Source organism: Penicillium alfredii, assembly GCF_028826965.1.
Source record: "Penicillium alfredii strain IBT 34128 chromosome Unknown utg000005l_segment0_segment0, whole genome shotgun sequence".
NCBI classification, from domain to species: Eukaryota; Fungi; Ascomycota; class Eurotiomycetes; order Eurotiales; family Aspergillaceae; genus Penicillium; species Penicillium alfredii.
This window is the reverse complement of record NW_026622702.1, coordinates 3,020,571-3,035,161: the sequence shown is the minus strand read 5'-3', so window position 1 is coordinate 3,035,161 and position 14,591 is coordinate 3,020,571. Positions and strand designations below refer to the sequence as shown.

General features: G+C 51.1%; 4 protein-coding genes across 4 annotated transcripts; 3 read left to right on the top strand and 1 right to left on the bottom strand.

Annotated features, from left to right (window-relative positions):
• Window positions 1–693: 693 nt before the first annotated feature.
• Window positions 694–927, top strand: NUU61_004570 (uncharacterized protein; the record flags this gene model as incomplete). Its single annotated transcript, XM_056655152.1, has 2 exons — window positions 694–805; window positions 827–927. 2 exons carry the CDS (start codon window positions 694–696, stop codon window positions 925–927), a joined length of 213 nt encoding a protein of 70 aa, XP_056513179.1.
• A 995-nt stretch (window positions 928–1,922) lies between these two features.
• Window positions 1,923–3,807, bottom strand: NUU61_004569 (uncharacterized protein; the record flags this gene model as incomplete). The annotated part of the gene is made up of 6 exons (XM_056655151.1): window positions 1,923–2,387; window positions 2,449–2,592; window positions 2,653–2,856; window positions 2,928–3,103; window positions 3,168–3,523; window positions 3,578–3,807. 6 exons carry the CDS (start codon window positions 3,805–3,807, stop codon window positions 1,923–1,925), a joined length of 1,575 nt encoding a protein of 524 aa, XP_056513178.1.
• A 621-nt stretch (window positions 3,808–4,428) lies between these two features.
• Window positions 4,429–6,670, top strand: NUU61_004568 (SET domain-containing protein; the record flags this gene model as incomplete). The annotated part of the gene is made up of 5 exons (XM_056655150.1): window positions 4,429–4,629; window positions 4,696–4,773; window positions 4,828–5,301; window positions 5,358–5,584; window positions 5,662–6,670. The coding sequence occupies 5 exons, from the start codon at window positions 4,429–4,431 to the stop codon at window positions 6,668–6,670; spliced, it is 1,989 nt and encodes a 662-aa protein (XP_056513177.1).
• A 2,262-nt stretch (window positions 6,671–8,932) lies between these two features.
• Window positions 8,933–14,026, top strand: NUU61_004567 (uncharacterized protein; the record flags this gene model as incomplete). Its single annotated transcript, XM_056655149.1, has 3 exons — window positions 8,933–10,149; window positions 10,202–11,671; window positions 11,713–14,026. The coding sequence occupies 3 exons, from the start codon at window positions 8,933–8,935 to the stop codon at window positions 14,024–14,026; spliced, it is 5,001 nt and encodes a 1,666-aa protein (XP_056513176.1).
• Window positions 14,027–14,591: the final 565 nt, after the last annotated feature.

Below are 14,591 nucleotides of genomic sequence, written 5' to 3'. Positions count from 1 at the left end.
GCATCTCGTCCGTGATATGATAGAGAGCTAGTCACTTACCACTTCTCAGATGGCCGAGGAAGCTGAATGTGCCAGGCTACGATTATAAATATTCGTATAAACCTGCGGCAATTTGGAGTGTCCACGCACCCCCAACTCGAATAAGACGGAAACGGACCGTGACACCACTGATGATCGAAGCGCTCTGCGATCACCTATCTAAAAAACCCGGTCTATACCTCGATGAAATGGCTATTTTCCTCTGGGATGAATTCCGCACCCTAGTCACAACCTCTAGCATCAGAAGAGCCCTTGTCGCCAAAGATTGGTCCAAAAGAGCACTCAGCAGCAAGCCAGGGAGCAAAATGCCGATCTGCGAGAATGGAATCAACATAATTTATCGGACTTCTAGTCGTATTAGCTAGTTTACGTTGATAATCCGGATATGATAAAAGGGTTGGGTTCAGGCGGATAGGCTGGTCACCACTTAGTGTGTTCCCTATGCAAGTATCACAATTTCACCGCGACCAGCGATATCAGATGCTGCCTACGTATGCTTAGGATGGAATTGTTTTCTCACGTGTCTTCTGCGGTTCTATAGATGCCACGGTGCTCGAGGATTTTATAGCGCAGCTTCTTCAGCACTGCGGAAGATGGCCTGAACCTAAATCTGTTCTGGTTATAGACAATGCGTCGTTTCATCATTCAGAGCGTATGACGCAGATGTGTGTGGACGTAGGGGTTAAATTGGTCCATCCGCCACCCTACTCGCCGGACTTGAATCCGATTGAAGAGTTTTTCGCTGGGCTCAAAGCGTTCATTAAACGTAACTAGAGTTATTATGGAGTATATCCCGATCAAGGCTTTGATGCCTTTCTTAGATGGTATATTGATGTGGTGGGTCAAAAGAAGAGAGTGCTAGAGGCCATTTTCAGCTCGCCGGCTTGAAGATCGAAGAAGTCTCAGGAAGTTGCTAGGTACAATCTCGAATGGGAACAAAATTCTCCACGCGCGCGCGTCACGGCTTAAAGGCTGTTTGTCGTAGGATCACTCATTAGACAAAGGATCATGTATACTTTGTCTCGCTGAGGCTTTTGGAGACCGGACGGCTCAAACTCCAGTAACCTTTAAATCATACAGTTATACTTCAAATCTGATGAATATACCCCCGTAATTCCTTGAATTTCCCGAGCCCTGATCTAAAAAGCATCAGTCTAATCTCAGTGTTCTCCCCGGCAGTTCCTGCTGAATTGTATCTTAACGGCTGAAAAGCATATATTGGTCATCGTATAATATCGACTTGTGCTGCAAATATGCTAAGTAATATTGAAGCTTGACGATCCATCTCTCGCTTCTTCTGGTGCGCGGCCTTTGTCTTTGCCGATCTCGCTGTAAAATAGAAATACATGAAGGTGTCCAATATCCCTTATTGGGGAATATGGATTTAGTGCTAATGAGAGGTAAGTGGAATGAAGACGCTATAAGGCGACGTCCTATTACTGGACAGAGATGCAAGAGTATTTGAGCAGAAAGGCTCGGAAACCTGGAATTGTTTGTAATGTCGCACCGCTTTCTGCTCGTTCTGCCGTTAGTCGGCGTGCGTCGGATTGGGACTCCTATGGAGAAAACTTTGATCTCGCTCGGTGACCGGAGAGTTTGCCAGAACCTCCGCGGTGTCTCAACGATGAATACTGCCAGCTCTTTGTCTACTGACTCCCCTCCTCTGCTCCGAGTACCGGCGCTCAATTCCGTAATTCTGAGGATGCTTTTCTCCAGGGAACCGGGGTGGTCCACCAAGACTAGCCAGAACGGCTTTATTGTCGGCTGTCATATCATCCAGTACACCGATCTCGTCTTGCGAAAACCATTTAGGAATGACCCAGACTCGAAATGGAATTAGAGCGATGATCAACACAGGAAAGCCTGGCAAAGGTGGAAATCTATTAGTCGCTTTGGAGAGGCGCAAGGGGAGGAAGGATCACACCTATAGCAGCGATTGTCTCGGAGATGGCGACGCAGGAAGCGATTCCAGTGAGCTGACACACAATCCACAGAAGAATCTTGCGGTTCCGCACCTTCAGAAGAGGTTCGTCACGCTGTATGAAACGATTCTCTAGCATTAAGTGAATCGCTTTTTGCATGATGCCGCTGGATCCAACGGAACCCCATCCGACAATAACGAAAACGCCTGCGAAGACCGCAGCAGGCATAGTGTGGAGGACTATCAGGATGGGGCCCGTCATAGTACCAATAATTGCTAGCCCCATGACAAAATGCGACACACGCTGTTCTACCACCGCAGTGGCCTTGACTATCGAGCGGCGAATTTCGGAACCTTCTCCTTCCTCGGTTGGCACAATGCAAAGATCTGTCTCATAAACTGTCAAGGAATCTGTGTGCACAGGTGCCTGGCTCAGTATATTAGCACTAAGTGAATAGGTTTGAAAGCTGGAGGGGTTGCTTTCATACCTGTGGAACCAATCCATTAGGGAACGGAATACCAATGATGCCCGAAATAAATGTCGTGCACCCAAGGAGGAAGAAGTCCCAATGGAACCCCGCGGGCTTCTTTAGTGGAAAGTGCCGCGCCTGTGCCGTCAGACTGCTGACGTTCTAGCTATAAGTTAGCGCTGTCGGCAGGAGCAGCTTCGTTTAAGGGAACGGGATCCATACATGATCATAGTAGAAGAGCAACATGAGAAGGAAGCCAAACGGCAGCGCTGCAAAAACCCATTTCGCGTCCAGTTCCCAAAACTGAATTAGCCAGCCCCGTGCCTGCGTTGGATAAAATGCCTTGCTGATGGGAACACGGGATATATTCGCCGATTTCAGCGGACCGGGGATGTGTGAAAATCCCACCCAGAAAATTGTGCCGATCTAGAAGGAACAAAAGACGATGAGTGTACGTGATTCCGGGTGGTGGTCAGGCGTGCTTGAAGCAAACATACCACATATGCATAATCCGCCAGCAATCCCCGAAAAGCAGGCTTCCAGACATTACTTGATCCAATGGTCTCCAGGCTGTAAATAGTAAGGAAATAGAGGATTGCGATCATACAACTCATAAAACCAGCGACAGGTCCTTTGCTTGTGAACTCATTGATAAGCTCCTCCACGCCCTTGCCTAGCTTCCGGGTTAGTTATAGTTCTTCCTGGCATTCAAAAGGAGGGAGACAGGCATGACAGACTGATGTAAATGGTTCCGACATAAAAGCCGAATGTCTCGCTCGAGAAATCCGTCACATAGCGCATATAATCACACATGTTGCATAATGCAACGATCCAGTGGAAGATTGCGCCCCAGATGCCAACCCAACACATAAATTCGGGGTAAATTGAGGGCTCATAGATCTGTACGATGTCATATACGGTGTAGTTGAACAAAGAGATCAACCCCGTAATGCCGACGATGGTCAAGGGCTGCGCTGCAAGGATACTGAACACCATCGCCGCCAGGGCGGAAGAGAAAAGCGCTTCGTTGATACCGTAGAACTGTCCAGTTCTCCGGTGCATATCCAGCGTGTACGCTATGGCCGGGAGTATGCTAGAGAACAGGTGTTAGCCTTTTGAGTTTGGCCGAGAGCTTGGGCAAACTCACTTCACGAAGTACATGCGAATGATGCTCGCGACGGTTCTGTACGTCCACGCATCTCGGATATCGCTCCAGTAATAAGGAAGGCGTCTCCGAACATCATGATAAATTCCCCTCCCAATTCGAAGGATGCGCACGCTCTTCCACCCGGTTAGGTTGTCGTAAGAATATGAAACAGCTGACTTCTCCCTTGTCAGAGACGGAGAAGGCCCGGGGTTGTCTGTCGCTGATGACATATCGGACAGCTGTCCTTTAAGGGGGCCTGTCTTATCGATAAGGCAGATAGGAAAGGAGGACGTGGAAGAGAAAGAAAGTAAAAACAAAAGAAAAAGAGCAGTGCGGTGAGCGGAGAGAGAACGAAATTTATTTGAATTGGAACCGGATTCCACTAGGGTGGCTCGCGCATTAGTCGCTAGACGGGTGGCCCAAAGAATGTTCTAAGCGAGTCCACCCAGATCTGAGGTTCTATAAGGGTGCGAGATTCGTTCTCATTTGCAGGCGACTCTAAAAGCCTGACATTTTCGGCCCCTATAATCCGTTGTTTTACGTCGTCCACAATCTTCGTTACTGCTCATCACGAAGCCCAGCCGGCCTCGCTAGCCGATGTTGTGTAGATGACATGTTCCTCCTACAACATAGTACTTTCCCTCGTGGTTTCAGTGTTGGATGGCAAAACCCGACCAACGAAGCACCCGGCCCCAATATCCATCGCGTCATCGGAAGCCCGTGCCAAGCCCCTAGTGGGCCCATTTGGCCTATTCGCTGAGTCAGCGATTCTGCCCGGGCAGAACGTGTCGGGGTGAAGACGCAGCAATTCACCCTCCTCCCCCCATCGTGCAACACAAACCTTGCTGAGAATGCATCCGATCGTGCGACACCCGGTCGTCACGAAGTTAGCAGAGCTATTTGAGAATGCTGATTTTTCTACTCAACTCGGCTCCGCATTGGCTTCTTTCGGCCAACACGATGGAGTCTACGTGCGTATTGACGCAGTAATATGCGCTTCAAATAGTATCACGTCAAATGCCACCGAGGATGGTGACAAGTCGCTCCCCCTGGTATGAAGTAATTGGGAGGCCCTATGTAAGGAATCTCCGGCTAACGATAACGTCATTCCCCTTTAGGGATGGTTGAGCATGGAAAAGAATCGCTCCTTGACCATAACGCCGAGTCAGGCTGCTTGCCCCAAGCCCGCAGCACCGGTGAGTGTTCCAGCAAGAGGCAGGTGAAAACCGAACACTGATATTCTTCTGTAGACTAGCTCCGATTCGCAATCCAGTCATTGTGCCGGCCCAGTGACGCTCCGGTCCACATCCAGGAACGACCTCGACAAGCCCAGACACAAGACCGTCAGTGGGCTGCGACCATCAAAGTCATCTGCCATAGCAGTGGTGACACAGGATTCGGGTTCCGATAGTGATGCAGATGCTGCGGGTTGTCTGCGAGCATCTAATGTTAGAATCGAGCCGTCAGTCCGGCAATTTCACAGCGATACCCGCTTTCCTCAGCGCAAGAAGCCCATGAAAAGCACGACTCCGCCCACTTTACAGCCTTCGACCATAGATAAGCTCATTTCAGGAATCTGGCGACAGGTGCACTCTCCAATCACCCTGAGCGTTTCGTTTCCGGTGCATTTCCCCATGACTATTGGTCGTTATGATCTACCATCGCTGACTGAAGTACAGGATCGCAGGCCCGAGTTCAATCTCCGAACTGGTGTTAGTCAATCAGTACGTGCATCATGTGGGGAAGTGATCTTGCGCTCTCCTAATCACAGCGCTTATAGGTTTTCCAAGCAATCAATGGTCTATGCAAAATGTACTATGACCAGAGCCGGTCATCGCGGGCTTTGGAACTGGTAGTGCAGGCTTACTGGGTGGAGTGTTTCGAAGCACGAATTGCATCCATTCGTCTCGATAACCCGAGCTATACGAACCTCGAAGCTCGAATGGCAGCCCTGAAAGAAGCTTGCAACACACTAGGCTGGCAGGAAAAAGATCTCAGAAACAAGATGTATGCCCCTTTGCGCTTCCCATCTCAACTGCCCCTTCCCATACAGTGGCAGAACTCAAGTGTTAATTGTTGCCCAGGGCTGTTTGGCGTGGCTACAAAGAAATAAAAGATGCTGGGGGCTGGGCTAGCTTGATCTTTGCCGGGTCCGGGGTTTATCGCTTCTGCAAATATAGGATCGGCTTTGACAACGGCCTTACTACTCGGTTGCGCCACATCGCTTTTAGTCTTGAAGTTGCGGCCGATACTCTCCATCCTGGTTGGCGAGACCTTCTCCGTGTCATTAGCCTAAATGAGCCATGTCGATATTCCGGCCACCCTCATGAATGGGTCACAGTTGATACTGGGCCAGCACTGCCACTCAAAAGCACATACTCTCACATGGTATTACCCTATGGCTTCAATTACGAATTCGTGGATGACTGTGTGGTCGACCGAGATGTGTTTGGGGAAGATGACCCTAGACGAGGGCTAGGCATAGGCCCTGATATTTGCCAAACGTGTAAGGAACGGCAGTCTGATGATGTGATCCGCAACCACTGTTCTTGTTTCCCGTCTTTGTTTGGTGGTGTTCGTCATCCTCCTCCCGTCCAATTATATCACACTGCTAGTGGGAAGAACAATGGGGTGATCGCCCGCTGCGTACGTTGCAAGAAACCCTTCTCGTCTTTTTATAGTCTCGACTTTGGTAAAATCTTCACTAACTTTAAGAAGCCGTTCGAACGAGGCACGGCTATTGCCGAATTTGTCGGTCTCGTCACTTACGGAATTGACGGTCTAGACGTGATGATGGGCGGAACCCAAGAAAGACCGTATCAGATCTTCCAAGGCCAAAAGGGCAATTTCACTCGTTTTATCAACCACTCGTGTCGCCCCAATAGCCAATTCCAGAAGTTCTATTGGTGCGGGATAGAACGCATACTTGTGGTCTCTCGCGGAGTGCCCGCTGGCAGTGAAATAACAGTCGATTATTCGGATTTCTACTGGGGGAAGCTTCAGAAGAACTGTTTATGTGGGGAGTCCGGCTGCCGTTTTGCTCATCGGGTTGAGACTGAGGCGACGAGCTTGCCCTCTCTGCAAGAGGCATGATGTTGCATGTATATTTTCAGGGTGTCCAAATGTCAGTGGTCTTATTGACTGCCCACAACTAACTCCAGTTGAACGTTTTGACTATGTTACCCCAGGCCATTATATGGTCGTAAGCCTGTTGTTTCCAGCTTCTTCAGCCACTTAAGACGTCGGGAAGAACGGGCTCTATATCGTACATCATAAATGAGATACAGATTGGAGAGGGCTGGGGAGCGGATTATCGGAACCATATCGGACGATTCGGCGCTGTATAGCAGTCAATTATTGCCCAAGAAAGAAGAAAACAGGGAAGGGCATGCATGTAGCAGGTGTACTGTATAGCAGTTTCGTGTGGAGTACATGCTTCGCAGCCCTACCAACGTCATGGTAGAGTACGGGATCCACCTTAAGAAGCGAGAATCTACGCCCATGCTACCTTTAGATCACTGATTCAGATTGAGTTCAGATAGTTCACCATACATTCCCCTGCACTACTGGGGCCAGCGACTGTCAAGAGGACTAATGAGCTCTAAATCGCGCCAACAGTAAAGAGCTTGTTCGACATTAGCTGGCTAGCACTCGAATATTCCTGCTTTGCCGAACGCACACCAATGCCATCTCCACAAGTGCTACGAAGACGATAATCTGCTCAAAATTTCGATGGGTATTCCCCTCAATATGACGGCAACGTAGCCCCACAGTAAGATAAGCGCCTTTCTGCTGCGCGGGAAGGAGTTCAAATTTCAACTGGAGCATTTGGCCAGCAACCAACAATCTGGTTACACAAATCAACACACGAAAAATGCACGAAAAATGGAGTATTGCAGTACTATAGCGGCGCCAAAATGGTCCGAGAAAAATCCAGAACGCTTAAATGCTCCAACGCCAAAACAGCTTATTGCTAGATAAATAAGAATTGATTTCTTCACATTCTGGACCCAGCGCCGAATGTCCTCTACGAAACGTCGAGCAATACCCATCTTTATGCCCTTGCCGATAAAGAACTCCGGGTCTTGATCCTTGTAAACTTACTCAAGGTCAAGACCATTCTCGAGCATCACGTCACAGATTTCCCGAAATGCAGCCTTCAGGGTGTCATCAGTGACATTTGACACCTACCATTCACCATGTTCCTTAACCAGTTCGTCCTTAGGGCCAGGGATCTCGAGCAGGCTTAGCGACTGCAAGGACTGCAAGTTAACAGAAGCCTGTGCAGCCGAAATATCTAACACAGATGCGGAAGACTACGAGGACAGGACATTGATATTAATAGGAGGATACGGTGCTGCTCCATTTCCAGTGATAAGTCCTCCTTTCCGATTATTCTTCCATATGTAACTCTTCGCATACCCGTTTCTGGCACATCCTTACGGCCGTTTAACACCCCACCTTTTTCGGCGTGGGTGACGAGACGCTTCAGATAATGAGTGTTCAGTTAGTAATGCTTTTTCCCATTGGTTCTACCCAGCAATATAGGCCCAACGGGCAAGTCGAGGAAGCGCATCGTATCAGACTGTAGACGCTGTGCCAGATCGGTTTTTCCCCAGAAGCATCCTGTTCGGCATCAAGCTGGGCGTCTTTTCATCGAGCATTCTCTTCGTGACAGAGGATTTCCCTCTTTTCACTCCTTTTCGACCAGTAGCTGGAGGAGAGTGACGATCGTCTACGTAATTGATACTAATCTTCAGCGTGAGCTCTTTACCCCGGGAGAATAGACCTAACCACATCAGAAGTAGCTTCTCGATGGCGGTCTAAATAGTGTCGGTATCATCAAATCGTTTAGTCAAATTGCGCTGCGGTCGGTCGTTCACTAAAACGACAATAGCAGTGTTATCAGCTCTCACCCGACGATGACGGGCAATTTTCCGTCGAAGAACTTTCTCTAGTTTTTTCTCCAGGCAAGAGAGAAAGAAAAAAGAACCTTGCCAGATTGTAAGGATTCTCCATTTGTTCGGTCTGTTTGCAAGAAGGATTCCATCGGTTTCTTCAAGAAATTACAGTATTATAACAATGACTCATTTGTAGTTACCAGTGGATACAATACAGCCCTACAGGGATTACTAGGGGAAGTGCTAAATTTAGATTAGCGTGTCTCGAGTTAGGGTTCGGGAATTAAGTCGCAAGAGTGTGAAGTTAAAACTGATTTCGAATATGACTGTATGGCAGCCGACCAATTTCGGACGTACTGTATCATTTTACGATACCTATTATTAAGTCCACTGGCTATTGAGGAATCCCCCCTGGAATTGAACGGTCGTATCGTGAGCGACGCGAGGAAACAAAATGGCGGGACGGGCCGAGACGCGAACCCCTGAGCCGCCCGACCGCGACGAACACGAAGATTCACCTCCACGATTGGCGAGGCCGAGACGCACCACACGGCCACCGAATAACTATGCTCGAGAGCAAGAGATCGACAACGACCAGAGAACGACACGCTCTCAGCTGAGGAAGAAAACGCAAGACAAGCGAGCAACTCCACACGATGCGGCGACTTCGGACGACTCTGCGACGGAGAGCGAGGACCTCAACACCGCCTCCCTCGTCAAAGAGCTGATCAAACTCAGGCGAGAAATCAGACGACGTGATGAATCGCACAAGGAGGAACTTCAGAAAGTGAAAGAAGAATTTAGCGCCGCCCTCGCCGAGGTCCGACACGAGCTACAGACCCTGACAGAAAGACCTCAGACGCCGCAATCCCACACCGACGCATGCGCTCAGAACAGCCACGATGAGATTCTCCGCGAGATTCAATCTCTGCGCGAGACCATCAGTCCTTTCGTTCCCACTGGATCCCCGTCCTATGCAGACGTTGCCCGTACTCCTCCACTTAGTCACCCGAGCAACATTCGCACCCTCTCCTCGAATACGACCCCAACCACGTTGACCGACACGTTATATTGCACGGTAGACACGTCAAAGATGGCAGAAAAAGCAAACGAGAAGACATCCGCAGGCTCAATTCGGGCGGCGGTCGAGACAGAGATTCGAACCATGGACGGCCACACGCACTGGCGCTGTCGCGCTGTCACCGTGGACCCGAAGAACACCAACCGAATCAGAATAGCGTGCCGTGATGCAGACGAGCACCAGATGGTCAAGAAAGTGGCAGAAGCCAAGATCGGCGCGGGAGCCCGGGTGCTCCGGGACGAGCTCTACCCGATCAAAGTCGACAACGTAAACAGGACCGCCGTGCTGAATGAGAAGGACGAGATTCGAGCCGGAGCCGCAGCAGCCTTCAGCGAAGAGAATGAAGCCACCGTGGCCAAGATTGCATGGCTTAGCAAAAAGGATAATGCGAAGGCATATGGATCCATGGTTGTGTATCTGACGAAGGGCGCCGACGCACGGAGGCTCCTGGCTGACGGATTCTTTCACGTTGGAGGGGAATCTGGTGTGACCAGTCCCTTCGAATACCGACCTCGACCGATGCAATGCTACAACTGCCAAGACGTGGGCCACAAGGCATTCCAGTGCAAGGGCGTCCAGAGATGTGCAAAGTGCGCCGCGGAGGGCCACCGCCATAGTAGCTGCGACCAGACAGTTCCGAAGTGCGTTCCATGTGGAGGCCCGCATGAATCGTTCAGCAGGAATTGCCGGAAGCTCTATCCATCCCCGCATGAATAAAAGCGTCCGAATCATTCAACTGAATGTGAGGAAACAGGGAGCAGTGCATGACAGTTTGATGAACGATGAAACGATACAGGACGCAGTGGCACTAGCGATTCAAGAGCCCCAAGCGAGGAGAATCCAAGGCCGACTCTTGACAACCCCGATGGGACATCATAAATGGACGAAACTGGTTCCCTCTACCTGGAGGGAAGGCCGATGGGCAATCCGAAGTATGCTCTGGATCAATAGAGAGGTGGAAGCTGAGCAAGTGTCGATTGAGTCGCCGGATCTGACCGCGGCGGTCATCCGCCTCCCGGAGCGCCTGGTATTTATGGCATCAGTCTACGTGGAGGGAGGAGATGCCGCGGCATTGATCGAGACATGCGATCACCTACGAAAAGCGATCGCAGGGGTACGGCGGGACACAGGCACAGCGTTGGAGATCATCATTGTGGGAGATTTTAACCGTCATGATCAACTCTGGGGAGGAGACGACGTGTCTTTGGCAAGACAAGGTGAAGCGGACCCAATCATCGACTTCATGAATGAATTTGCACTTAGCAGTCTACTGAAACGAGGTACAAAAACATGGCATGGCGCAGGACAGAGTGGGGACTGCGAGTCCACGATCGACCTCGTCCTGGCCTCGGAAAACCTAACAAACTCCATGGTTAAGTGTGCCATACTTGGGACAGAGCATGGGTCGGATCACTGCACCATTGAGACCGTATTCGATGCCTCATGGTCGCCCCCAAAGCATCCGGAACGACTCCTGCTGAAAAACGCTCCATGGAAAGAGATCAATGTTAGGATTGCGAACACCCTGGCCGCCACTCCGTTGGAGGGCACCGTGCAGCAGAAAACCGATCGACTCATGTCCGCGGTCTGGGACGCGGTGCATGCCTTGACCCCAAAGGCCAGACCGTCACCACACGCAAAGCGATGGTGGACAGATGACTTGACACAGCTCCGTCAAATATACACATACTGGAGAAATCACGCCCGCTCGGAGCGACGGGCGGGACGAAGGGTACCCCATCTAGAAGAGATGGCCCAAGGCGCAGCGAAGCAATACCACGATGCCATCCGGCAACAAAAGAAAAAGCACTGGAATGAATTCCTCGCGGACAACGATAACATCTGGAAAGCCGCTAAATACCTAAACTCGGGAGATGACGCAGCGTTTGGGAAGGTCCCGCAGCTCCTGAGAGCAGACGGAACGACCACCACGGATCACAAGGGGCAAGCAAAAGAATTGCTGACCGCATTCTTCCCGCCTCTGCCGGAGATTATTGACGATGAAGGGACGAGGCCAGAAAGAGCACCGGTAGAAATGCCAGCTATCACAATGGAGGTGGAGCGGCAACTGTTGGCGGCGAAGTCTTGGAAAGCGCCTGGCGAAGACGGCCGGTGATAGTCTGGAAGATGACATGGCCCACGGTCAAAAACAGGGTTCTTGATCTATTCCAAGCATCGCTGGAAGGAGGCACGTTGCCACGGCAGTGGAGACACGCGAAAATCGTACCGCTCAAAAAGCCGAATAAAGAAAATTATAGCATTGCCAAAGCATGGAGACCAATTTCACTCCTCGCGACGCTGGGCAAGATACTAGAATCAGTGATTGCGGAAAGGATCTCGCACGCGGTGGAGACTCACGGTCTGCTTCCAACCAGCCACTTCGGAGCCCGAAAGCAGCGGTCGGCGGAGCAAGCACTCGTGTTTTTGCAAGAGCAAATCTACACAGCGTGGCGCGGCCGACGGGTACTGAGCTTGATCAGCTTTGATGTCAAAGGAGCCTACAACGGAGTGTGCAAAGAACGACTGCTCCAGAGGATGAAAGCGCGAGGTATACCGGAGGGTCTGCTTCGGTGGGTGGAAGCGTTCTGCTCGGAACGAACAGCGACCATTCAAATCAACGGGCAATTGTCTGAGGTCCAGAGCCTGCCACAGGCTGGGCTGCCGCAGGGCTCGCCGCTGTCGCCGATCCTGTTCCTCTTCTTTAACGCAGACCTCGTACAACGACAGATCGACAGCCGGGGAGGAGCAATCGCGTTCGTGGATGATTTCACCGCATGGGTGACCGGACCAACTGCGCAGAGTAATCGGGAGGGCATTGAAGCAATTATTGCTGAAGCGCTCGATTGGGAGAAAAGGAGCGGAGCCACTTTTGAGGCAGACAAAACAGCCATCATACACTTCGCTCCTAAGGTTCACAAAACGGACCAGGAGCCTTTCACTATCAAGGGACAGACCGTGGTGCCTAGAGACCATGTCAAGATCTTGGGCGTTCTCATGGACACGAGGCTCAAGTACAAGGAACATATCGCGAGGGCAGCGTCCAAAGGCTTGGAGGCAGCGATGGAGCTTCGGCGACTTCGCGGTCTAACCCCAGCAACTGCACGCCAGCTATTCACATCGACGGTGGCCCCGGTGGTAGACTACGCTTCTACCGTCTGGATGCATACGTGCAAAGACAAGGTCATCGGACCGATCAACCGAGTCCAAAGGGTGGGAGCGCAAGCAATTGTGGGGACATTTCTCACAGTTGCGACCAGCGTAGCGGAGGCAGAGGCTCACATTGCTACGGCACAACGCCGTTTCTGGAGGCGGGCCGTGAAAATGTGGACGGACATTCACACCCTTCCAGAAACCCACCCGCTCCGCAGGAGTACAGCCTGCATGAAGAAGTTCAGGAGATACCACCGTTCGCCGCTGTACCAGGTAGCGGACGCGCTGAAAAACATTGAGATGGAAACTCTGAAAATCATCAATCCGTTCGTGTTAGCACCATGGGAGACTCGCATACAGAGCGATGTTGAAGCAATGCCGGACTCGCACACCGTACCGGGCGGATCATTGCAAGTTACAGTCAGCAGTTCAGCACGAAATAGCCTCGTGGGATTTGGCGTGGCGATCGAGAAACAGCCACCTCGATATCGGAAGCTGAAACTAAAGACCTTTTCCACGACACTAGGCCCAAGATTAGAGCAAAGCCCATTCTCCGCGGAGCTAGCAGCACTGGCACACACATTGAACATGCTAGTGGGACTGAAAGACTACAGGATCACGCTGCTCACGAGCAACAAAGCAGCGGCCCTCACGATGAGGAATCCTCGGCAGCAGTCGGGCCAGGAGTTCGTCTGCCAATCGTATAAGTTGAAGAGGCTGCGGAGAAACGGAAATCACATCAATATCTTCTGGGTCCCTACTAGCGCGGACAATAAACTGCTAGGTCTGGCCAAAGAGCAGGCCAGGAGTGCGACCCAGAAAGATGCCGTCCCCCAAGAATCGGTCCCTAGGATGAAGTCGACAACACTGAAGATCGCTCGGTCTCAAGCAGCTCCCAACAATGACTTACCGGAGAACGTAGGAAGACACGTGAAACGAGTCGATGCAGCACTGCCAGGCAAACACACTCAACAGCTGTATGATCGATTATCGTGGAAGGAAGCGAGCGCGCTGGCCCAACTCCGGACTGGCATGGCCAGACTCAATAGCTATCTCTACCGCATCAGCGTTGCAGACACGGACCAGTGTGCATGTGGACAAGCAAGAGAGACGGTGGAACACTTCCTCTTTCGATGTCGGAAGTGGACCACACAACGAACAGCACTCCTGCAATGTAGCCAAAATCACCGGGGCAATCTCTCCTTCTGTCTGGGAGGGAAATCGCCCTCTGATAGTCCGCAATGGACGCCAAACTTGGAAGCCGTGCGAGCCTCAATACGATTCGCGATCTCCACGGGCCGACTCGACGCCACTTAACCACGCCGACCAACACATTGACACCCTCCCCCTCGCCAACCTACTCCTACCACCTTGTGCCAAAGATGGTGGACGCGCTTCAACTGCCGAAGATAGGATGTTGAACACTTGAAGAAGCGCCTTCAAGCCAGTCTACTAACCAACTTACTAACCCACAAGGATCCCTATGATATTGACAGCTGAGAGGATATATACTGCAAGGATCGATGTATGGGCTCGAAGGAGACACAGCAGATGCATATTAGGACGTGTATCGATAGACTAGCTTTAGTTGCCCTTTCGGCTCAGCCGCCGGGCGTTAATGAATTGTGTGTGTGTGTGTGTGTGTGTATCATTTTACGCCTGCCTTGTATCGCCGCTTCCATATGTGACTTGCACTTGTACGGGTCCTGGTCAAAGCTTATGCATGACCGATCACATCCTAACCATCAGCTGCCGACACGTGTACCTGCGAGGGCGCCTAAGAAACTGGTCACTTGCAAGGCAGCTTCAACGCATGTGGAACAAATTCCTGTGAACTTATGGGATGGATTTATACCCCGTCTTCTAAGTCCTTGGCCCCTCG